Source organism: Myxocyprinus asiaticus, chromosome 42 (genome assembly GCF_019703515.2).
Source record: "Myxocyprinus asiaticus isolate MX2 ecotype Aquarium Trade chromosome 42, UBuf_Myxa_2, whole genome shotgun sequence".
Classification (NCBI taxonomy): domain Eukaryota; kingdom Metazoa; phylum Chordata; class Actinopteri; order Cypriniformes; family Catostomidae; genus Myxocyprinus; species Myxocyprinus asiaticus.
In genome coordinates, this window is record NC_059385.1 from 24,846,125 (window position 1) to 24,871,582 (window position 25,458).

Consider the following 25,458-nt stretch of genomic DNA (forward strand, 5'->3'; position numbering starts at 1 on the left):
ACGAGCAATTACAATTCTGTTACATTGAAAGTAGAACAGCAACCTCAAAGAAATAACAAAAAGAAAATAAACAAGTGTACTGTTGGCTTGAGTGACACATATACAGTATGCAGCCTGCCCGAATTTCACAGTGTATTAGTAAAAGAAAAGAGAGAAAAGAAAATTTGCACAAATGGTGCCTATCAAGCACAAGCTAACCCCTGAGGTTTAAAAATTGCTCCCTGATCTTGCGTAATGTACCCTTTTTCTTAGAAATTATAAAACTTATCTTTTCAAGATGTAAACTGTTACCCAATTCTCTGAGCCACATTTCAAATGTGGGTATTACCTCCGACTTCCAATGTAGCAGTATCAATTTCCTGCCTAATATTGTACATGAAGTACAGTGAAACCGCTTGTGCCTCATGTCTGCTATATGAGCTTTCTGGTTTTACAGTCCCAAACAGAACTCTAAGAGGGTCTACTGCAACCTCCCTGTTGAATGCCTTTGACATAAACCCAAATATAAGGCCCCAGAATGACAGCACTCTTTGACACAAGAAAAACTGTTGAGACAGTGACCCCTTCTTAACCTAGGCATTTGCTACACAGCAATGATACTTCGGAAACAAATCGTATGTAATTCACTTGAAGAGAAGTGAAGCCTTTGAACCACTTTAAACTGAATCAAATTGTTCCTTGCATTGATTGAGCTACGATGAATATTGTCCAAACAGGCTTCCCATATCTTCTCTGAGATTTTCATCACCAGTTCCCCTCCCCAGGCCATCCTGATGGAGTCGGTTGATGTAGCATCCAGATCTTGTAAAAGACCATAGGAGATAGACACTGCACCCTTTGTGTATGGCTTTAGAACAGTCAGATTCTCCAGCAGTGTTATCTGCAGTGCTGAATCGTATTGCAGGAAGTGATTTTGTAGAAAATGCATAACTTGTAAGAAATGAAAAAAAATGAGAATCTGGCAGACCGAAACACTGCTGAAGCTGCTGAAAAGATAACAGCCCATCTTCAGTATATAAGTCTTTCATTGTGTGAATGCCCTTTTCCTTCCAACTTGAAAAAAACTGTCCTGTATTGCCAGAGGGAAGGCATGATTACCGCATATAGGACTGTCGAGGGAGACATTTGAATATTTATAAGCTGATACAATTTGTTTCCAAATCTTCAGGGTGTTATGAATAATGGGGTTAAATGTATACAGAGATTTAGACAGTTTAACTGGGCTGTACATCAGGGCTGGTAAAGGTGCTCTATTTGTAGCCAGGCTGGCTTGTCTTCCAGACAAACATCAGCATGACATGTCCGCCAGGCAGCAAGGATATTTAGGTGAGCGGCTAAAAAAATGATTTAAACTGAGGAAGACCAAATCCACCCTCCTTTTTGTTTTTAAGTTAAAGCATACATGATCAGAAAAATGCTAATGCATCAGTTAGTTCCGGTCCTTTAATCTTTAAGCAGCATTCGAAGACCACATCCACATTAATGCATTCTGGGTTAAAAAAGCATTGATTTACCAATGTCTGCACCTCTCATTCACATTGGAACTGCATTTTCCTCCACCGAAAACTGAGACGCTTGAAAATGCTCTCTCTTACAGCATATTTTGGAAAGCAGTGACGTTAACAAATGGAAAACTTAGTTTTCAACAGAAAACGTATTCGTGTGGATGTGACCCGAGAATACTGCTATTTAATAGAACATTGCTGGGTCGCTTTAATGTTTGTGTCACACCACTTGTCTAGTATTTGCGGCCTTCCAGATTGGCTGTCTGCCAGTGTGTTGCTGTGCAACATGCAACTGTCGATTCTGCTTTGGCTTTGATTGGAGATATTTTCACTATCGAAGCAAAATAAGACAATTACTGACATCTTGTGTCTAAATTGTACATTCGGTCATGAAACTCTACATGGAAGAAGCTAAAAGGTCCTTAGACTTGTAATCTGTTAGCCAATCAACTAGGGTTCTCCCTCTTTGTCTTAAACTGGTCTTACTGCAGCGCAGTAGAGGGTTTTCTCACTGAAACCATCCTCCCCAGCATCACCTGTCTAGAACTGCTTTACATTGGGATTATATGTCCAAAAAAGCACCATTTAAAGTATAAAAGTTGTCTATATGACTCTGACAATGACTCCTGAAGTCATACAACAGCTTTCTGTTTTCACTGTGAATCTTCCCCTCATTAAGTCAGGTCAATGGTTTAATGTCAGTTACACCAAACAGCATTTGGTTCTCGCATGTCTCGTAACAGAACATAGCATGACGAGTTTTTTGGGGTCTTTTGACTGTCTTGTGGATTGCGTTGTTCGGTTAGGTTGTACTTTCTTTTGCTTATTTGTTGTTTTTGTTCTTTGTTTTGGTGCCAACCCCTTCAGTAAATGCATTTCTTTTGCCCTTCACATTAGATCACCTCTGGAGAATACATCCAGATGTCAGGACGTGCCGGCAGAAGAGGAATGGACGAGAGAGGAATCGTCATATTCATGGTGGATGAGAAGATGAGCCCCGCTGTGGGCAAACAGTTACTGAAGGTAAAGCACTGAAGCACAGCCACGGCATGCTGCGTCATACTTTAAAGCTTATAAGCGCTTTGTATATAATCATAATTCGAGTTTGAGAGCGTAACCATGCGTGGCTAAATCCTGAGAGAGGTTTGTTTATTTTAATATTTGCCTCCAAGGCGGGGTGATTTCAAAGGAAAACATTTTTATTACATTTTTAAATGTGCCGGTAACCGATAATCAACTATATTTTGCTTTAATCAAAGTCCAGGCTCCAAAATTAACTCTCGCCATCTGCCAAGTGCTTGTAAAAATTGGCTTTGGAAAACTGTTGCAAATATAACTTCAAAAAGTGTGATTTTGTTGTTTTGTTTTTTTCTCTGTTTTTAAATCTCTTCCAGTTCGACATGGCATACAACTTAAAGCCATCCATGGTCGTGCGGTCAAATTAAAATTAGAAATTCGAAAATTCGTAAAATGCACATTCGAATGCTAAAACTGCATTCAAATTTTGGATGTGTGCCAAGCACTGACGATAAATTCAGGCCAATCGTATTCTTGCGCTAAAAAGGCTAGACGCAACATATATTGTTTAACAGAAAGCTTGCGTCTCAACAGGGTTTTAGATGTTGAAGAACCTTTTTTTTTTTTTACTTGACACGGCATCTAAAAAACAGCGCTCCTGCATGTGATGCTGAATGATTAATAAAATGCGGGGAAACAATCAGAGACTTTGTAGTGCGTGTTTACATAGAAAAACAAATGGTAAACTGGATTGTTGCAAAAGCGTTTGGTGTGAACAACAGCACCGTAGGTGGAGGTTTTTGGCAATTGCATCTTGCTCTCTTATCTGCTTTTCTCAAATTAAGCAATAGGTTTTAAAACGCTTTGTCAGAAAAGGAGTTTGATTAAAAAAATGTGCGTCTCGAGATCCTCGTTTTGTTAGTGCTCTTTCTGTTGCACGCCCTTTGTTTGAACAGCCCCTCATAGTCTGAGCCGCTTTACCACCAGCCAAATTGCACTGCTATGTGGGAATATTATTACCGTACATTTAACTGTAATGAAGGAAAAACACTGTGGGATCACCGTTATTATTACGCTTGTGTCTATTGAAGTAGTTTTCCCCCCTCATTTTACTTTTTACTGAACAGTTGAGAATATGAACCAACTAAAACTTCTTGTATATTTACTTTTTTATTCTATGCACATTAGTTTTTTATTGAATGTTCTTTGCAATTATTTAACATGGTGCTGTATGGTTTATATGTATTCATTTTGCCCTATTGTGGACTAAGGAAACAACATCAATTAAAAAATCTACTGACTTGTAATTTTCCAATTTAACTTGAATTTTGGTAATATTTAAGGTAAAAATTCTAATTACATTTCTCGGCCCAGGTGACAATTCGTAGATTGAAATTGTTTATTTTTTATTTTCGAAAAGTGTGAAAATGTGGCTCTGTGGCACTATCAAAAGTGGAAAGAATTATTATGCCAATTCCATTTAGTTGTGTAGCAGTGCAGAAATCACACCCTTAGCTTTATTCTGGGATAGGAGAAATTATTTTAACATTACACTCTTTACCTTTAAAGGTGCACTCAGTAACTTTTTGTTCATGTCATATAGACTTACAGTGACACCTACTGGTGTGGATGCAGCATCATTCAAACAATAGTTTTTACTTTCAGATGCCAATGTAGAAATTCACTACTTGCAATCAACCATGATTAATTTAGACCAAGAGTGAAAGTGTTCAGTAACAAGACGGTCACTGAGATTAAGCAAGTAGTATTCAGCTGGTCATGTGATTCTGAGATGGCAGCCCCCATGAGGGTGCCCCTGCCCCGTGTATAATAAAACAGATTTTATAAGGTTACTGATATGAGTCCTCATCTCATGTCAGTGCTCATGATTTTATACATGTTTCAAAATTACAATTTTTTTCTTTAGGAGTAAAACATTTTTTAATGAGTGCACCTTTTTAAATAGCTTTGTGTATTTAAGCACCCACACGATTTGTTTAGGTGACGACCAACACACTCTGACGTACAAACCCACTGATCCTAAACCCCTTAACACCCTCTAAGCCATGGTACCCTCTATAATGGGACTGCCCCATGCATACACTCTTCAACATCTATAAGAGCTCTCATTAAAGTCTGTAATCTCTAGCATTCTCACACGCCTGCCTGCCAGGATTTATCCTTGTGAACGCCTGATTCGCACCCCCACATCCATGCTTGCATTGCCACATCTCCTCTCTGCTTGGGGTTTATTAAAGTCTTGCTCAACGTCCTCCTGACTGAATTGGAATTGTAGTTTATCTTGGTTGTTTTGTAAAGTGTCCAAGAGAATACCGGGAACGCCATGTCACTAAAATGAATTGGCTGGCACGTCAAGTGGCGTCTTCTCATTTTCTCCTCTGGGCCTTCGTGGGTTTGTACTCTGTGTTGCAAAACCTGTTGATTAATAGCCAGAGCACTGAATTTGTGTGGATTTCTTGCTCTTAACATAGTTGTGGTCAGTAGTTGTTTTCATGTGTTTAAAAAAGGCTTCAGTAGCTGATGTTTTTATTATTTGTGTAAATGGTTGAGAAAGGGATGTTTGTCTAAATGTGGTAGAATGAGCTTTCGAGTGCACATTCTAATTGCCAAGACAGTAAAAAAGTATAAAGATGACAATCTGGCTTTTGCATAAGGCTGAGCGATATTTAGGATATTCACAATATGTTTGCTATGATTTTGATGTCAATATCAAATTAAGATAGTTATGCACTTTTATTTTGACTGCTGCTTAAAGGAATAGTTCACCCAAAAATGAACATTTTCTTATTTACTCACCCTCATGCCATCCCAGATGTGTATGACTTCTCTTTCTTCTGTAGAACACAAAGATTTTTAGAAGAATATCTCAGCTCTGTAGATCCATACAATACAAGTGAACGGTGACCAAAACTTGGAAGCTCCAAAAAGCTCAAAGGCAGCATAAAAGACTCCAGCGGTTCAATCCATGTCTTCTGAAGCAATCTAATCAGTTTTGGGTGAGAACAGACCAAAATAAAACTCCTTTTTCACTATAAATCTTTACATCAGCAGGCTTCTTGGCAATCGTGATTTTAAGCTTGTTTACACTTCCTAGCATCATCTAGCACTCTGCACATGCGTCAAACACTAGGAAGTGTAATCGAGCTTGAAATCATGATCGTGCCTAGAGACTGTAATGGCAAAATGTGCAGTGAAAAAGGAGATATATTTTGGTCTGTTCTCACCTGAAACTGATGTCACTTCTGTCTTTCTGAAGAAGTGGCTGTCAGTGAATTGTTTGATTTGTACCACACACTTACAGATTTTTGTTGTTTTCAGTGGCACACCTTTTATTCTTGATTTTTTATTTTTTCTTTGTACGGTTAGGGTTCTGCTGATCCTCTGAACAGTGCATTCCATCTGACATACAACATGGTGTTGAATTTGCTGCGTGTGGAGGAGATCAACCCAGAGTACATGCTGGAGAAATCCTTCTACCAGTTCCAGCACTACAGAGCCGTGCCAGGCGTCCTGGAGAGTAAGAACTGAAACCGTTCTTGTTTAGTTAAAGGAATAGTTGACCCAAAAATGAAACAAAAATTCTGTCATTTATTTGCTCACCATCATGTCATTTCGAACCCATATGTCTGTCTTCTGTGCAACACAAAAGAAGAAATTGACAAATTATTTATTTTATTTTTTTATTCCTCAAGGAAAGCATAAAGTGATCAGGGACTGTAGGATAAAAAAAGGATAAAATAAACCTAAACCACATGACTTGTGCACTACATTGCACTGCTTCTGGTTCTGACATGTCTCGTAACCGAACGTAACACACATTGAACGATCCCTTTAAAATTGCCTTTATTTTTTTAATTTTTTTAATCATTAGTTAGGCAACATGGCATGTAGCTTTGGGATCTTTTTGGCATCTTTTTGATCTTTCTCTCTCCAATATTTTCTTTGTGTTTCTCCCAGAGATGAAAAAGATGGAGGAGGAGTACAATGCCATTCAAATTCCTAATGAAGAGAGCGTGGTGACCTACTACAAGATCCGCCAGCAGCTGGCCAAACTGGGCAAAGAGATTGAGGATTATATTCACAAACCGAGATACTGCCTTCCTTTCATGCAGCCAGGCAGACTAGTCAGGGTAAATGACTTTGTTTATGCAAATACAGCTCATGTTTAATCTAGATTAAGCCACCAACAGTTTTGTTAAAAGGTGTAGTCCAGGGGCAGGCTCAGGGCAGAAATGCCCCTTAAAGTGACAAAAAATACAGCAGCTATTTAAATGTTATCCAACATTTGATATATTTCGTATTATTCTGTTCTCAGATATCTGTTCACTGTCTCAGAGACAAATGCTCTTGAATGTGCAGCTAATATGAAGTGATTTTTATATTTAAAAAATAAGCTAAGCTAAACTAAAATAAGCCTTAAAAACACTTGAGCTTGTAAAAAAAACAACTCAAACTAATTGCACTTACTACTGCACTTAACCTGCACTTAATGTACAAAAAAAAAAAAGAATTCCTTCAATGTCTCTTCTGTGCTAGCATCTTTACTACTCCAGCCACTGTGAGAACGTGGCAGTCCTATACTGCATATGTTGTTAAACTTAGCATGACAGATTGCTTGCTATGCATCTCATTTGTAAGTCGCTTTGGATAAAAGCATCTACTAAATGTAAATGTAAAACTTGTAATAGCTATTACATTAAAATAAAGACCACTGTATAGTCATCATTGCACATTTTGGTTAAACCAAGGTATCACTGAAGGTCCCAAGGCATCAACTGAAATTCACTCTCTGGGCTTGTTGCTTACTTCCAGGTAAAAAAAGAAGATTTGGATTTTGGTTGGGGAGTAGCTGTCAATTTCTCAAAGAAATCAAATGTCAAGGTATCACTGGAATTTGTTTGTTTTAATTCCTTTTTGTGCCTACTTTACTCCTGATATTTTTATTACACCACAATTTCAGTGAAGTACTCAACTGAAATATATATTAAAGATCTGTTATTTTTTGTAGGCTGGCACTAGTGAACTTGATCCATTGTATGTGGTTGAAGTTCTGGTCAACTGCAGTAAAGACAGTGTGAAGAATGCGGCCACAGAGGTAGCCAAACCCGCAGGCCCAGGAGAAAAGGGCGAGATGCAGGTGAGACAGGTTTGCCGCACCTGTCATTGGCGGGTGAATTGAGAAAAATGACTAGCTGTAAATAATTCTTACATGTCTTCTTAAATTTTTCCCCTTTTTCACCCAATTTGGAATGCCCAATTCCCAGTGTGCTTTTAAGTCCTCGTGGTTGCGTAGTGATTCACCTCAGTCCGGGTGGTGGAGGATGAATCCCAGTTGCCGCCTTGTCTGAGACGTCAACCCGCGCATCTTATCACGTGGCTTGTTTTGCGCGTTGCCACGGAGACATAGCGCGTGTGGAGGCTTCACGCTATCCACCGCGGCATCCACGCTCAACTCATCACGTGCTCCACCGAGAACGAACCACATTATAGTGACCACGAGCAGGTTACCCCACGTGACTCTACCCTCCCTAGCAACCTGGTCAATTTGGTTGCTTAGGAGACCTGGCTGGAGTCACTCAGCTCGCCCTGGGATTTGAACTAGCGAACTCCAGGGGTGGTAGCCAGCTTTTTACCACTGAGCTTCCATGCCCCCATTCTTACATGTCATTAAACTAATATATAAAATATACATACACACACACAGACATATATATATATATATATATGTATATGTGTGTGTGTGTGTGTGTGTGTGTGTGTGTGTGTGTATATATGAATATATATGTGTGTGTGTGTGTGTGTGTATGTATGTGTATATATATATATATATATATATATATATATATATATATATATATATATATATATATATATATATATATATATATACACACATACACACACGTGTATGTGTGTATATATTTATTTATTTTAGGCCTATGCAGTTAATGGTGATATTAAAGGAATAGTTTTCCCGAAAATGAAAATTCTCTTATCATTTACTCACCCTCATGCTATCCCAGATGTGTATGACTTTCTTCAGCAGAACAAAATTAAGATTTTTAGAAGAATATTTCTGCTCTGTAGGTCCATACAATGCAAGTGAATGGTGACCAAAACATTGAAGCTGCAGAAAGCACATAAATGCAGCATAAAAGTAATCCACACATATCCAGTGGTTTAATCCATGTCTTCAAAAGCTATCTGAATCGATTTTGGGTGAAAAACAGACCAAAATAAACTCATTTTTCACTGTACATCTTGCCATTATAGTGTGTAGGCACAATCATGATTTCATGCTCAATTACACTTCCTAGCGCATGCACAGAGCGCTTGATGGCACTAGGAAGTTTAATCGAGCTAGATGTCATTATCGCCACGGAGACTGCTGACAAGATTTAAAGTGAAAAAGGAGCTTAATTTTGGGCTGTTGTCACCCAAAATCGACTAGCTTTAGAACACATGGATTAAACCACTAGAGTCTTATAAATTGCTTTTGTGCTACATTTATGTACTTTTTGTAGCTTCTGGCCATCATTGTGTGGACCTACAGAGCTCAGATATTTGTCAAAATCTAATTTGTGTTCAGCAAAAAGTCATACACATCTGGTATGGCATGATGGTGAGTAAATGATGAGAGAATTTTTTTGGGGGGTTAACCATTCCTTTAATCATTTTAATGTTTGTTTTAAAGGACATTTTTGTTTACTTTTGTATGATTCAAGTTGATTTAATCTATGTATGTTGCAGTTCCTAATAAAGTTACTGACCAATTTATTTACTAACTAAAGCCAGATTTACTGCATTTTCTGCTTGGCCTGTGTTAATTTTGGATCTTGTTTTGGTTTATCCAAAGTCGGTAAACTGACGCTTTAAAGTTTCTTTGGAACATGGAAAAACAGCCTCCACCAGCTGAATTTTAAACAGATTGCATTTGGCTGAAGCTTAGACTATTGGCACATATTACATTCTCCAAGCCTAATCTCCTGTAGAGAAACTTGTCTTCCATGCCACACATACAGCACAAAAGCACATTGATTCAGCTGTGATGGCAGTGTTTGCCTCTTTCTCCTCTCCTGACCTCTATCCCGAAGCGTTAAGTGATTTAGCTGGAGCTCCAGAGGTTCAAGGCTGGATGACTTTAGCTGAAGCCTTTTGTTTTTCTTCCTCATCTCTGTGGACTCTTAAACTCCTGCTTTATATCTGCTGCTGTCCTGCTCAGTGTGTGACTGACCCACAGGCTTCACACTTTGCTTTTGGTCATATATGGCCATGACTAGCCCTTTAGTCTTTAATATTGAATATTCACAATATATTAGATTTTTTTCTGACAATATAAAATTAAGCAATGTTGTAAATATTATAATTATGATTTTCATGTGCTTTTTATTTGTACATTACATTTCCTAAAGACTGTCAAATGTTTCACAGTGCTTCCTTGTCTTGTTTTGACGAGTATGAGAACCTTTAGACAAAGATGATTTAATAGCATTTCAGTAGTAAAAACGGCATTTAGAGTTCGTCCGTCAATCAGTTCACACTATTTCAATAAATTGGTTCAAACTCATTTGTGTACAACATAAATCAAATGTTCACGGAAGTTTCAAAATGGCATTTTAATTTGAAAGTGTTTTAGTAAAAATACATTTGGGTAAATATTGCTGTATATTACTACATATTATATTGTTTCATATAAATGAAAAAGATTAAACAATATTTCTGGTGTTCGTTTAATGAAAAACAGAAGAAATGAACAAGATTTAAATTAAACACAAGATACAAGAAATTCATATTTGTTAATATAATTTAATTTAATTTTTTTTTATTTATTTTTTTACTGTATTTAGCATAAAATATTTGCAATGTACTTTTTTGAATGAATATCTGATTGAAACAAAATGACACACTTCAGCTATTTAAGAGCAAATATAGAAATACTGAGATGTATATTGACTATCGTATTTTAGTTTTTCTGTATTGCCCAGGCCTTGCCATGATGTAAAATGTTTTTCATGCAAATATGTAAAAATCCTCCAGTCAGATCTGTTTGTTTGTTTATCAGGTTGTTCCTGTGATGTTGCATCTCATCACCTCCATCAGCTCTGTCCGTCTCTACATCCCTAAAGACCTGCGACCATACGACAACAGACAGAGCATGCTCAAATCCATACAGGTCAGCATACACAAATGCGTCGCGCGCACACACACAGTGATTTGTTTGGAATGGCATACTGCCATATTTTTTTTTGTGTGAATTCAGGTAAATTGAGGCCACTTTTTAACATGTGAAATGACTGCCCAAAAATGGTTGTTTACGTGAATTTGCTCTGCTACATTTGTCGAAATATGCAGTAACCTGTGTACATTGCATTGGACTCTTTATCTCTTAAATTTCCAGTGTAATGAATGAACCGACAGTGTCCGCATATCAACCGCAATGACTCATAATTTGAGTGAACTGCCGAAAGTTAGGTTTTTACAAAAAATTTGATTAAAAATGCCCTTTATGTAAACTAGACAACACTCGCTATAATAAACATGCAATGTAGTGAGGTCGTTTGACAGCGCTGTAGCAAGTTATGGTTTGAAACTTTTAATGTTGCTTACTGCAAACTATTCACCTACTATTGTAGTAGGCAGTATACCTGTTGCATTCCAAGCTAAATCTTGTTAATCTTGAATGAGAGAATGCTATTCCCTAGGAGTGGCCACTCAACACTTTTTCTGTTTGACTCTTAATGAAAGGTGTTTAATGACAGCCGTATAATTGTTCGTGGTTTTAAAGATAAATGTTGGCAATTGCTCTGGTGTCTGGTTCCCAGGAGGTGCAGAAGCGTTTCCCAGATGGCATTCCGCTGCTGGATCCCATAGATGACATGGGAATCAAGGATCCAGGGCTAAAGAAGGTTGTTCAGAAGGTGGAGGCATTCGAGCACAGGATGTACACACACCCCCTGCACAGCGATCCCAACCTGGAGGTCGTCTACACCCTGTGTGAAAAGAAAGCACTGGTGAGCTCCATCTCTCTCAGCTTTAAACCTGACTCACCTTAGGTGTCATACTTAAAGGGATAGTTCACAGCATCACCGTCATGTTGTTTCAAATCCCTATGACTTAATTACCTAAGCAGAACACAAAAGAAAATGTGAGTAAATGGGTGAACTAGTCCTTTAATAATGTGTAAGAACATGCAAAAGTCACATCGGAATTGTGTAGTTCATGATATACAATTCAATGATATACTTAAGTCAGTGTGATTATTTCCGTTTTTTTCTTTTTAATACATTTGCAGTTATAAAATCTGGTTTTTGCTTTGTCATTATGGGGTATGGAGTGTTGATTGATGTGAATTTTTTTTTAAAGCTTTTTAGAATATGGCTGCAACATAACAAAATGTGGAAAAAAATGAAGGGATCTGAATACTTTATGAATGCACTGAAAATGTCATTTCTTTTCATAGACGTATTTTGCTGTTCAGCACAGGAGTCACAAATGTCATTTGAAATATGGCTCTGTTGTTTAGCGCACTAGAAGGGGTGGGTGGCGTTTCCTTCAGCTGAAATCTTGTAGGTCCACTCGGACCAAACAAAGGCGGGAAACTGGCTTTAGAATGAGTGAATAGGTGCTCAGATCAAAAACAATGAAAATCTGATTAGGGCCACATAGGTGCTCGTATTGTGCAGTGGTATTAAGGGGATAAGCAGTTTGTTTAATGCGGTCACTGCAGGCGTGTACATGGGTTATATTTGTCGTTTAGTGTGTGTAACAGAATGAAATGGGTGAGATTCATAATGGTTATTGGGCTGTCCCTCCAAACCAGATTAGAGTCCTGTACTACAAAGAAGTTAATCTCTTGCAACTAACCCAGAACTAAACCTTCATGACAACTCAGGAATCATAACTAATACAATAAGATTCAATGCTGTACCAAATTGTCTGGAAAAAAGTCTGGAGCCCTGAATTTAATGGTCTGGATCTTATTTTTCATTTGCCTTATTTAGCTAGCTTCTACCAAGTGACGGGTGAATTTGCAGCAAAATACTGTTGAATTTTATTGGATGTACAAACTTCGCCTTTGCTTCCCACGTTTTATTGAATCATCGATAAGCCCATTTTGCTATCCTTACTATGCAGGATTGCATGGTTAGTTGCATTTGTTATTTGCACAAGCCTGCGGCTCATGTTTTGTTTAATTAAATACATCTCAAGATCCCTGCTTTTGGAATAGCGCTCCGTCAAGCTGTGTTTGAACACAAGTGTGGTTTGTTCTCTCTACAGCTGCGCGTTGCCTAAACAGCTGGCGTTTCGCTTACTGCCCCCTGCTGAAAACAGGTGGAACTGTTAAAATTACTCAGATGGTCGGAATAATCCTTCTTACGGTCCGGGGACATAATTGCATAAATTTTTTAAAACAAACTAACAGACTTCCTGGAGATCGTCTCCATGTCTACATCTGAATCACTTTAGAATGATCTCAGATAAGCTGTAAAGTGGATAATGGCTTTAGGGCCGCTCAGACACACGCAGTTGTAAGGGTTGAATCAATTGTGTTGCATTGGACAAATGCCATTAACCTCTCCATCTCGACTGATACTGGATAGTTGAACCAATTTGATCCATTGTTTTTTTTTTTTTTTTCCAACATTTAGTTGGTGAACTTAAGCTTTAGGGGAGGGTAGTATGACCAAAATTGTACATCAAAATAAGAAAATAAGCTGTAAATTTAATGTAAAAATTGTTTATTTACCAAATTAATTAAAATCCAGTTAATTAAATACTTGGCAAATAAAAACTTCATCTCGAACTTTATGGACTTAAACCATAAGATTACATAATAAGAAATTTATAAGTTGTGAATTAGTGCGAAATTAGCTTCACGTTATTTAACACGAGTTAAAAACTCAAAACAGTAAAACTAATATTATACAATGAGTAGTTTTGACTTTAAATTCTGCTCGCCAGTAACAAACAACGCAAGTTCGTTTTGCATTGTGCCTAATGCTGCTCCTTACAAGTTCTTCCTCATCTTAACTTCTCTTTATCACACTACTAAATTTTTCTTTGCGCAAATCAGTAAAAAACGCAAGGCAGTGTTGCCCACTATTAGCCACGCAAACTGTATTTACCGCAGTATAAACAGTACAGGGAAATCTAACGTTAACAAATTTCTACTGTTGCACAGTATATACCATCATGCCACCCAGCACTAGTCGGCTAATTGTTTAAAATTAGCTAGCTAAGTAATATATAATATTAGTCAGCTAAAATTGTTCAAATAAAATATATAAATTGATATGTAATAAAGCATGTACATTTATATGTAATTGATATGCAAGCACCCTGAAGGGGATTATTTTGCTATAACAATCGGCTGACTTGTCATTATCCCGCTTATTACATGGCTACTAACCAAATAAATAAATGCATGGACATTTTATATTGATTTGCATTAAAATTTTGTAATTATGTGAGAAGAAAGAAATAGCTGTGAACAGCTAAAATCCACATCCGGTTTGCGTCGGAGTTCTGTTGGTGAGCGGTGTGATACGTGGATGTGCGGAGAAGTGTCAGACCACTAGATGGCACCATTGTAATAAGGCATTATAATTCAGTGCTGTCATTCTGAATAATGGTAGTTATGTATTTCAATAAAGAGAACAAAAACACATTTTTTCATTGAGTGCATTTCAAATGTATTTTTACAAATTTAATTTGTTTTTGGGAACCTCAAAACACGTTTTGTAAACAGAGCGCGCAACAGGTGTTCTGAATAACACTATTTTGATGTTTCTTCCTGGAACGTGCCTTTTTAGAAATGTACATTCTGTGAAGTTTACAGTATAAAAAAATGTGTGTTGCACGAATTGCATTATAGCACATCTTATTGAAAAAGTTATATGTATATTCATTTTTATGTCTGTTCTCATGGCTGAGATGTTTGTGTGTTTCAGATTGCAGGCGACATTAAAGCGGCAAAGCGTGAATTGAAGAGAGCACGTACTGTGCTACAGATGGATGAGCTGAAGTGCAGGAAGCGCGTGCTGCGGCGTCTGGGATTTGCCACTTCCTCTGATGTCATCGAGATGAAAGGCCGTGTGGCCTGCGAGATCAGCAGGTAGAGCTACCCACAGAAAGCGCGTATTGCAGTTCTGTAGCAGTACTGTGTTCGTTCACTTTTAAAAGCCAGCTCTGCTTCAGCGAAAAACCTTGTTCATGATGATAATTTATTCGATTATAACACAACGCATATACAGTTGAAGTCAGAAGTTTACATACACTTACGTTGAAGTCATTAAAACTCATTTTTTAACCACTCCACTGATTTAATATTAGCAAACTATTGTTTTGGCAGGTCATTTAGGACATCTACTTTGTGGATGACATGAGTAATTTTTCCAACAATAGTCAACTTTTAATTGACTATATCACAATTCCAGTGGGTCAGAAGTTTACATATAAGTTAACTGTGCCTTTAAGCAGCTTGGAAAATTCTAAAAAATTATGTCAAGTCTTTAGACAATTAGCCAATTAGCTTCTGATAGGAGGTGTACTGAATTGGAGGTGTACCTGTGGATGTATTTTAAGGCCTACCTTCAAACTCAGTGCCTCTGCTTGACATCATGGGAAAATCAAAAGAAATCAGCCAAAAATTGAGGACAAGTCTGATTCATCCTTGGGAGCAATTTCCAAATGCCTGAAGGTACCACGTTCATCTGTACAAACAATAGTACGCAAGTATAAACACCATGGGACCACGCAGCCATCACACCGCTCAGGAAGGAGACGCATTCTGTCTCCTAGAGATGAATGTAGTTTGGTGTGAAAAGTGCCAATCAATCCCAGAACAACAGCAAAGCACCCTGTGAAGATGCTAGAGGAAACAGGTTGACAAGTATCTATATCCACAATAAAATGAGTCATATATCAGCATAACCTGAAAGGCTGCTCAGCAAGGAAGAAGCCACTTGTCCAAAACTGCCATAAAAAAGCCAGACAACAGTTTGCAAGTGCACATGGGGACAAAGATCTTACTTTCTGGAGAAATGTCCTCTGATCTAATGAAACAAAAATTGAACTGTTTGGCCATAATGACGATCATTATGTTGCAAGGGTGAGGCTTGTAAGCCGAAGAACACCATCCCATCCATGATGCATGGGGGTGGCAGCATCATGTTGTGGGGGTGCTTTGCTGCAGGAGGGACTGGTGCATTTTACAGAATAGATGGCATCATGAGGAAGGAAAATTATATGGATATATTGAAGCAACATCTCAAGACATCAGCCAGGAAGTTAAAGCTCGGTCGCAAATGTGTCTTTCAAATGGACAATGACCCCAAGCATACAAAGTCAAGGTATTGGAGTGGCCATCACAAAGCCCTGACCTCAATCTGATATAAAATTTGTGGGCAGAACTGAAAAAGCGTGTGCGAGCAAGGAGGCCTACAAACCTGACTCACCTGTTACACCAGTTCTGTCTGGAGGAATGGGCCAAAATTCCAGAAACTTATTGTGAGAAGCTTGTGGAAGGCTTCCCAAAACGTTTGACCCAAGTTAATACTAACAAATACTAACAAAGTGCATGTAAACTTCTGACCCCCTGAGAATGTGATGAAAGAAATAAAAGCTGAAATAAATCATTCTCTCTACTATTATTCTGACATTTCATATTCTTAAAATAAAGTAGTGATCCTAACTGACCTAAGACAGGGAATGTTTTCTACGATTAAATGTCAGGAATTGTGAAAAACTGAGTTTAAATGTATTTGGCTAAGGTGTATGTAAACTTCTGACTTCAACTGTGCACGTACATCATATGGAATGAATGGATGAAAGAAAATTGAGCAAGGTTCATATTAAAGGAATAGTTAACCTAAAAATGAAAATTGTCACTTGAGGGTCAATCTAGGCTGAGTAAATTTTTTTTTTTTTTTTTTTTGGGTGAACTGTTCCTTTAGTATGAGGTGCTAAAACTTTTCTATTTTCTTACAGCTGCACTTTTACATAATGTAGAGCTCTCGTAAAAATTAAACAAGTACCAAATAGACCCCTCGCCTTTAAATACAACGCAATTTAGCCACAATTTGAATGCATCGCTGCTTTCAAATGACCCTTGTTTTTAACACTGGAGGTTGTGCCTGTGTACTTTCAGTGCCGACGAGCTGCTGCTGACAGAGATGGTGTTTAATGGGCTGTTCAACGATCTGACGGCGGAGCAGGCCACTGCGCTCCTCAGCTGCTTCGTCTTCCAGGAAAATGTAAGGCCAAAACATCATCATGCACATGCAGTAACGTGATTGGGATGTAAATAAAGAGATGTCAATGGGTTATGACTATTATGGGCCTGAATACCATGTTTTGATTGGCTTAAAATGGTCATGAAAGCTGGGAATGTGTTTTTCAGTGTGTAGGCCTGGTTTCTGTTTGAGACTTGTGAAGAACCTGCCACACGATTATTATTATTATTTGTAACTTCGCTAGCACTTCTGATATAAATTCTCATATGCTAGCCCGCAAGGCATCACTAGTTTGAAAGTGACACTTTGAATTCTTGCATAAGGAGGAACAAGATGTCCTTTAAGTGTGAAGAAGGCCCTGATTTCTCAGGCTCTGTGTGTGTCCGTGTTTATCACAGTTGTGCTTGAGTGTCCAAACACATTGGAAACTTGGTGTGTCGTGCATGTTGGTTTGTGAAAATCAGTGGTGTGTGTGTGTGTGTGGTAGGACAGCTGTTTGCTTTCTTTAGTCAGCTGTCAGTTTAGAGTTCTTCCACCTGTCAGAAGCCGGTGGGAAAAGAGTGTCCCACGAAAGTAGGCAGAGAGGGATTTATCGCATATGTGGTACTTTTGCCATAGAACTAGGTAAGTGAGCGTCACTCTGGGATATATCCCCAGCGAAGATTAAAAACACACTTTTCCTAGTCCAAAATCATTAAAACCTGGACCTTCAAACGAGGCATGTGGTTTGTGCAATGATATTTTCATGTCATTAGTGATGTTGCATGGAAAAATCGAGAAATGATCATTTGGTTTTAAAACCACTCTGTCATCAGCAGTAGGGCTTGGCAGTATGGCTGTGCGACATTAGAGATATATCGGCTGGTAGAGGTTCTACTGTAGCGCTTAAACTGCAGTAGATATATTTGCACGACTATCAGTCGGCAGGGCTGCTTTGTGTAATTTACACATATGAAAATCAAACAATGGGGGAAACATGGATTATCAAAAAAATAAATAAAAATAGAGCGTGACATGTTCCAAACAAGCCAAGATGAGGAAGAACTTATTTAGGGGTAGGGCCGTGTATCAAAACATATGAAAGAATGATTCTCAATACCAACTTCGACACCACTAAATACAAATGAACATTATAAACATTGTTTCAAGTTATAATGTAATTATTCAATACAAGTAAACAGTCATTAATAAAGACACCGGTTACAAGCAAAAGAACAAGTAAAAGCTTAGTAAAGAAATGTAACAAAACTACTTAAATCATTGATTTTCACTGTATGTTTATCATACATGAATCTGTTTTATGTCTTTTGTCTCAGGACTTGTATAATGGGTGACTTATCATTTGCGATGAATAATCATCTTTTGGTTTACGTCCATCAAATTGTAGATATTACTATCTTTTTTTTTTTTTTTTTTGCATTTAAGTTACCGTAGGATCCAAAAATAGGCATGATCACATGGTTATTTAAAGAAATGGTTCACCCAGAAATGAAAATTTTCATAATGTCATAAATGCAGTTCCAAACCTATGAGTTTTTTTTAATGCGGAACACAAAAGGAGAAACTTTAATTAATATTCTGTTAAGTCTTTTCAATATAATGGCAGTTGATAGGGACTCACTTTATAGTGGTCATGACATGCGTATTGTATTTTCTTCTTGAGATTCACAATGTTAAAGTTTTTTTTTTTTTTTTTTTACAAGTGTGGAACTGTATTTTCTAAGAATGGAAGAAAGAAAACTCAGTCTAGGCAATTGTTGAGATGAACCTATAAACATAATGTCCCCCCCTGGAGTTCGCTAGTTCAAATCCCAGGGCGTGCTGAGTGACTCCAGCCAGGTCTCCTAAGCAACAAAATTGGCCCGGTTGCTAGGGAGGGTAGAGTCACATGGAGTAACCACCTCGTGGTCGCTATAATATGGTTCTTTCTCGGTGGGGCGCGTGGTGAGTTGAGCGTGTATGCCACGGTGGATGGTGTGAAGCCTCCACATGCGCTATGTCTCCGTGGCAACGCGCTCATCAAGCCACATGATAAGATGCACGGGTTGACTGTCTCAGACACGGAGGCAGCTGGGATTCGTCCTCTGCCACCCGGATTGAGGCGAATCACTACGCGACCGAGGACTTAAAAGCACACTGGGAATTGGGCATTCCAAATTGGGAGAAAAAAAATAATAAACGTCCCAATTTATGTAAAGCACACAATCAAACTACAACAGTTGTATGACTGAAATAACAATGGAAAACTGAACAAAATGGTCAGACTGTTTTTTCCCAGTACTTCTAGGGATAAACAATTTTGTGAAAAACACTATTTAAACAGCAAAAATAGTCAAACACAAGCTGTGAATGTGAAGGGTTAATAAATGTTTCGGGCTGTAGGGAGAGTGTTATGAGGGACGGTCGGTGCAAGGATTCCCGTTTGATCTCCCGTGTTCGATATGCATCCTATATCGGGAAATTTGCAATGTTCGCCGCTGGTGAATCTCCTGCAAATGATTCGCTGGTCGACCAAGGAGGAGGTTTCCCTCGATAAATTTGACGCTTAAATACAGGAAAATGGGTATCATGAAGGGTTCATTTTGGACAAAATGCGGGACATCATGGCTAATGCGAGTCAGATGAGAAAGCATGCAGCCTTACTACCATATACGTCATTGGTTTTCTTTGCACTCCTTATTCTGCCAGATTTAAATACTGTAATGTCAGATCAATATTTCATGAGGAATTATACGTTTCTTTGGTAAGTATCCATGTAATAAGCACAATCTGCTCCCACGATCCTGTTCATGGTTTATTTTGCGATTTAAAAACATCTATTTAAAAAAAGAAGAGTCGGTCTGACTATACAATTTCTTATATATCAAACAAACACAGGCAGATGAAACATTAGAATTACACTTGTTACATACTGGCATTACAGTCGTTTCCGATATTGTTGCCACTGCATCTTTTAATACAAGTTTCTATGCAAAGCCTGAATCCTTGGTTCTCAGAAGAATTCAATTCATCCATGAATCCAAATAATCCAAACATTCGAATCTAAACTTAGTTTAAATTAGCCACTCATTCCTAACATTGTGATCCTTTAGAAGGCTATGCAGAAATTGTTTTTCCACAACCAGGAACACAATGTCTGGGGACCCAACTTTGCTATTTTCGCTGGTAAAAGCAAACTACAGTTACAATAGTACCACTTTCAGTATAGCAGTACCCCAGCCGCTTTTTTGTCAACTTACTGGCAGCAACAATTACATATGTTGTGAAGGTGGGGATTATGCAAATGTGTGACATCGCAATGTAGCCAATTTCAGAACGAGTCGTTTTTGCAGGGTAAAGCAATAAATGCTCCTTTTGGACCTGAGAGGAAGTTTTGAGTTCTGAAACATAAAGTATATTTTTAAAATACAATGACGTCTTATGTCAAAATATCAAGGAAAATGTTATTCATGTCATGACCCCGTTAAAGGACACAAAATGTGACTCGTGCATCAAATTCCAAGTCCTCTGAAGGCAAATAGGTTTGTGTGAGAATCTAGCTAAATTAACTGTCGTTTTATATTTAACCTTCTGAGACCTGAGCATGACTGCTGTGTGCATTTTCCATTTCCCTTTTTGATTTGTAACTAGTAGCACCTAATAAACATGCAAATAATAATAATATTAATTTCTACAGCTAATAGTTTTCCTAAAAATGCATGTCTACATATTTGGACAGTGAGACTAAGTTGTGAAATTTTAAACAATACCAAGCTATAGAAAGTCAGATTTTTTTTTTTAATCAAATTGTTTGTTTCCAGGAGTGTTGGTTATTCATGTTTTTAAGATGTAACAGACATTACAGCTGATTTTCTGCTGCTTTGGAACAATGTCTATAGGGAAAAGCATAAGGAAAAAAAACTATACAAATAAAAATGATTTGACCTGATTTTTCTTTCTTTTTTTTTTTTTTTTCTACTTTGGCAACAAAATCTCAATGTCCTCTCTTTGCACTGTCAAACAAACAAGTGATGCCATTGCTGAAGCATTTTACCAATCAGAAATTAGCATAAAATATTTCTGATTCAAAGCAATGGCCAGCATCATCCAATCATTGCCAAACACGTAAAATAAAATTATTCATTATAAATTCTAAATCCAAGTACTGATTACAGTTGTCCCATGTCTGCCAAACAGTGGTCCAAACATCATCTGCAGCCTGAAACTGAACTTTTGATCAGATTTTAGGAGTGAATGCACTTTGCTGCATAGGAAATCTATAGGATGCTCCCTTACTCCCTTATTAGTGAATGACTTAACCTCCTTATGCACCTTATTTTCATCCTAACTCTATATGAAGCCTCTGAAAGCAACAATGTTTTTTCTCAATGTTAAAATGCACAATAAAAATAGGATTTCTAATGGAAAAGCTAGCGCTATTGTCCACAATTTGCTCAAACCTTCAAAATGGCATCGGTTGAAAATCTAATCTTTTGACTCAAACAGGTTTCAATGTAAAACTTAATTAGGCGTCCTTCCAGATGTAGTTTTGTTGGTGTTTCTCCAGACAAACTCCACTGTGATCAGCGCCATGTTTTTTTGTCACATGACTTGGTCCGTCGAAAGTTTTACCCTTTACTGACAGCACGGAGTGTTCTGAACTGAGATCAGTCGGTTTAAATTAATTTAAATTATGCGTTGCGTATAGCAAAAACAAAACACAAAGTCCGTGTAGAAGGACGCGGGGTTGCCCGAGGATAAAAACAGTATATACACCGTTACAGTTACCACCCACCCATTCAACATGGTTTTGTTGTAAAGTCTGTTGTGCAATCTTCAATTTTAATGTTACAAAACAAACTGTTTATTTGAGGTCATCCACTTTAACTTAGTGTTCATGATCTAAATTAAAGCCTCTCCATAAGCCTGGCAGATCTGTGCATGTCAGGGTCTAATTGTGCTTTACACTTGAGTTAGAAAGTTAATTCTGCTCCATGATGGCTTATATCCAGTGTGCTACACCAAGGTGTCCAATTGCTATTTATGCTCTGACTATGTGCCCTGTTTCTCCCTCCATCCACAGGCCAATGAGATGCCTAAACTGACAGAGCAACTGGCCGGACCGCTGCGACAGATGCAGGTAGAGTGTTCGGAGTGGAGAAAGTCTTAACATTACGAGCTCACTACCACGTGCACTATTTACCAAATAACTCCTTTCACTGCTTACATTCACAGATTACTCTGATAGGTCAGTCTGATCCTGGAAGGACGCACTTGTTGAGCTTGCGTTGTTGTTTGACAATGTTTACTATATTTGAAGATTTCCAGTGCCGTGACATGTAGGTCAGCTCGGTGGCCTCGTTTTAGAGTTCAGCCACTCTGACAATAAACTGTTGATAGATTGAGTGTGCAAAAACTATTACTTAAACTAGTATCAAACTAAAACTACTGCATATTATTGGTAAGTAATTTAAGGGTCATCTGGCTCATTTCATGCCGGTTTTGCCGTCAAAGATGAGATGTTCAAGAAGCAGTGATGTTTGACATCATTGCAAGCGTCTTAATGTGCAATATCGAATTGAGTGAGATTTGAGAGCTACAGCAGATGGGAAACTTTTCAGCAAATATTGACTTCACATGAACATTCTCCATAAAAGTACAAGTCGCTTTTGATAAAAATGTCAGCTAAATGACAATTTACCAATTAGTAGAGTCGTGACAATAGATCCCTTTTCTTAAACTTGAATGTGATTTTAGGAATGTGCCAAGCGTATCGCTAAGGTGTCTGCAGAGGCCAAGCTGGACGTGGATGAGGACACATATCTGAACCAGTTCCGCCCGCACCTGATGGATGTGGTGTACACCTGGGCCAACGGCTCGTCATTCTCCCAGATATGCAAGATGACAGATGTGTTTGAAGGTACTAGCTCCTTCAGAACACTGCATTTTCTGCTTTATGGTTTAATATTTTCCTGATAAGGCAGGTGATTTGATGAATCAAATAATTATGATGTATACATAATTTTGTTGGTGCGACAGCATTAAGCAACAGAGAATATCACAGAGCAATTTTATTTGGTCAGGTATGCTTTCTAGACAGCAAGCCATCTTGTTTCATCGCCCTTGTCTTCAAGGATGTGTGTAAGGCAAAGCACTGAGACATATATCTCAGAATGCACAACATGTCGAACCTTGAGGCGGATGGGCTACAACAGCAGAAGACCACGTTGGGTTCCACTTCTGTCAGCCAAGAACAGAGAGCTGAGGCTGCAGTGGGCACAGGCTCACCAAAACTGGACTGTGAAAAATTGGACTGTAAAAAACATAGCCTGGTCTGATGAATCTCAATTTCTGCTGAGGTACACAGATGGTAGTCCCACTGCAGCCTCAGCTTTTGGACCAATGAGATCTTGCAGTGGGTGAGGCTACCCTGCATGATGTCACAGACACGAAGCGATCAATAAAATGTCTTGTTACTTGTCATGGCTGGTTAGAGGACAAAAATGGCTTTGGGCCTGGTTAGGACATGTGTTAGTACTACTATTTACTATTTCATATTTTTAGATAAACATTATTTCCCAGAAATGAACAAATGTAGTAATCCATTTGTGAGCAAGAGCTCAGAATCCTAGATAATGTTGTGGCTGTTCATTCTTCAGTACAATATGAGGCATGATGAAAAGTGAAAAAAGTGTTTTTACATGTGTTGTCCCAGAGGTCTGAGCTCTGAGATTTGGCTCTGTCCGCAGCATGACGTGAGTCTTGAAACATGGATCTCATGTTTTGCTGTCAAGAAAATCCCCCATCTGTCCATGCTCCAGCTTTTGAGAGAGATTTTGGCTCTGTTCATGTGCATTAGCAAACAGCAAAGAACTAATGATAAATTGTAGTGAAGGAAGAAAAATTTGGAAGTTCCCCTGTTCTTTCTTTCTCTCCTACCTCCTTTTGCCAGTAAACCGTTCTAATAGAAATGGGCATCAAAACTACAGCTCTGTTCCGAAACCTAGTGAGCTGCCATTTACACAAATATTGGCTAAAATAAGCTATTTTTAATTACTCTGAACCTTTTTTAATTGTACTTTTAGGTATTGAATGAAATGCATTTATTATCAAAATGTCTCTTCATCCACCACCTTGGATTTATTTTTGCTGCCTCCATTGGCAGCTCACTAGTTTTTTGGAACATGTGCAACCAGAGTATGCATTGTACAAAGTGCTGAAAATTACAATATGTGGTTGGTATGTAGTGAGTAAGATTGAGCTGCAGATATGTTATCAGTCTACAGGGAGGACTAACCTCACTTTACCCCTCTCACTCTTTCAGGCAGTATTATCCGCTGCATGCGAAGATTGGAGGAGCTTTTGAGACAGATGTGCCAGGCGGCCAAGGCCATTGGAAATACAGAGCTGGAGAACAAGTTTGCAATGGGTAGGACATCCCGTAGACTGATGGTGTGACTCATTCAACTAAATAGAGACTTGTGCAGAGAGTATCCAATTTATTGTGTGCAGCTTTAAGCACTGGAATGGTAAAGTAGCTTGGAAAGATTTAATTATTGATCACATGCTGAGAACCAGTGGACTTGATCTACTCCTGTCCGTTCAGTGTTTTGAGTCATGAATAATTTATTTACACCAACAATGCCATGAACTGTTGAACTTTTGAGCTGTAGTTTCTAGCTAGGTTTCAAAGCTTAGTGAACTGCCCTGCTGCCTACTGTCTTTTGAGGGGCCGTTCACAAAGGACACAATTTTACGTTCCATCATCGCTATTTTTTTTAATTGTTAGTCTTATGTACACATGCCAGATGGCCGTCTTTGGCTGTTATGCAGCGTCTCGCTGTATTTTCAGAATCTTGAATGCTGCAATTCACTTTGTCAAGTTAAAAATCTTTTTACATTTTTTTTTTTTACTGATGCTTCGATTCTGAAATGATTCCAAAAATGTTTTACCTTAGCATTTTACTAAGCTAATGATGCATTACTGTATTAGGCTTAAAAACACATTGCATACAAAACTAGAAAGGTAAAGTTTGTCCAGACATTTTTTTTTAATCCCCTTTTTATCCCAATTTGGAATGCCCAATTCCCACTACTTAGTAGGTCCTCCTGCTGGCGCGGTTACTCACCTCAGTCTGAGTGGCGGAGGACAAGTTTCAGTTGACTCCGATTCTGAGACCGTCAATCCGCGCATCTTATCACGTGGCTCGTTGTGCATGACACTGCGGAGACTCGCAGCACGGGAGGCTCATGCTACTCTCTGCGATCCATGCACAGCTTATCACGCGCCCCATTGAGAGCGAGAACCACTAAGCGCGACCACTAGGACGTTACCCCATGTGACTCTACCCTCCCTAGCAACTGGGCCAATGTGGTTGTTTAGGAGATCTGGCTGGAGTCACTCAGCACACCCTGGATTCAAACTCGCAACTCCAGGGGTGATAGTCAGCGTCAATACTCGCTGAGCTACCCAGGCCCCTGTCAAGACATCTTTGATGTTGGCTTGCCATAATTTTGTCTTAGTTTAAACTATTTTTACAAGTTTTAAGTTTGATGGTTATACAGACAACAAGCCAGCTAGCTAGATAGATAGTCAGGCAGATTGTCACAGTCAAATAATATGATAGATTTGATAGAGCAACTTAAAGCAGATTAAAGGTCATTTGTGGGTTTGTATACATTTGAATTCTTGACAGTTGGAG

General features: G+C 38.4%; 1 protein-coding gene across 1 annotated transcript in view; it reads left to right on the forward strand.

Annotated features, from left to right (window-relative positions):
* Positions 1-25,458, forward strand: part of mtrex (Mtr4 exosome RNA helicase) — a 51,134-nt gene that overhangs the window by 24,352 nt on the left and 1,324 nt on the right. Inside the window, exons 15-26 of the mRNA XM_051684118.1 lie at positions 2,403-2,528; positions 5,910-6,060; positions 6,501-6,673; positions 7,356-7,424; positions 7,552-7,680; positions 10,606-10,716; positions 11,366-11,554; positions 14,495-14,658; positions 16,693-16,798; positions 21,840-21,896; positions 22,514-22,676; positions 24,081-24,185. Of these exons, the coding sequence (XP_051540078.1) occupies positions 2,403-2,528; positions 5,910-6,060; positions 6,501-6,673; positions 7,356-7,424; positions 7,552-7,680; positions 10,606-10,716; positions 11,366-11,554; positions 14,495-14,658; positions 16,693-16,798; positions 21,840-21,896; positions 22,514-22,676; positions 24,081-24,185 (1,543 nt within the window). The remainder of the gene's footprint in view (positions 1-2,402; positions 2,529-5,909; positions 6,061-6,500; positions 6,674-7,355; positions 7,425-7,551; positions 7,681-10,605; positions 10,717-11,365; positions 11,555-14,494; positions 14,659-16,692; positions 16,799-21,839; positions 21,897-22,513; positions 22,677-24,080; positions 24,186-25,458) is intronic.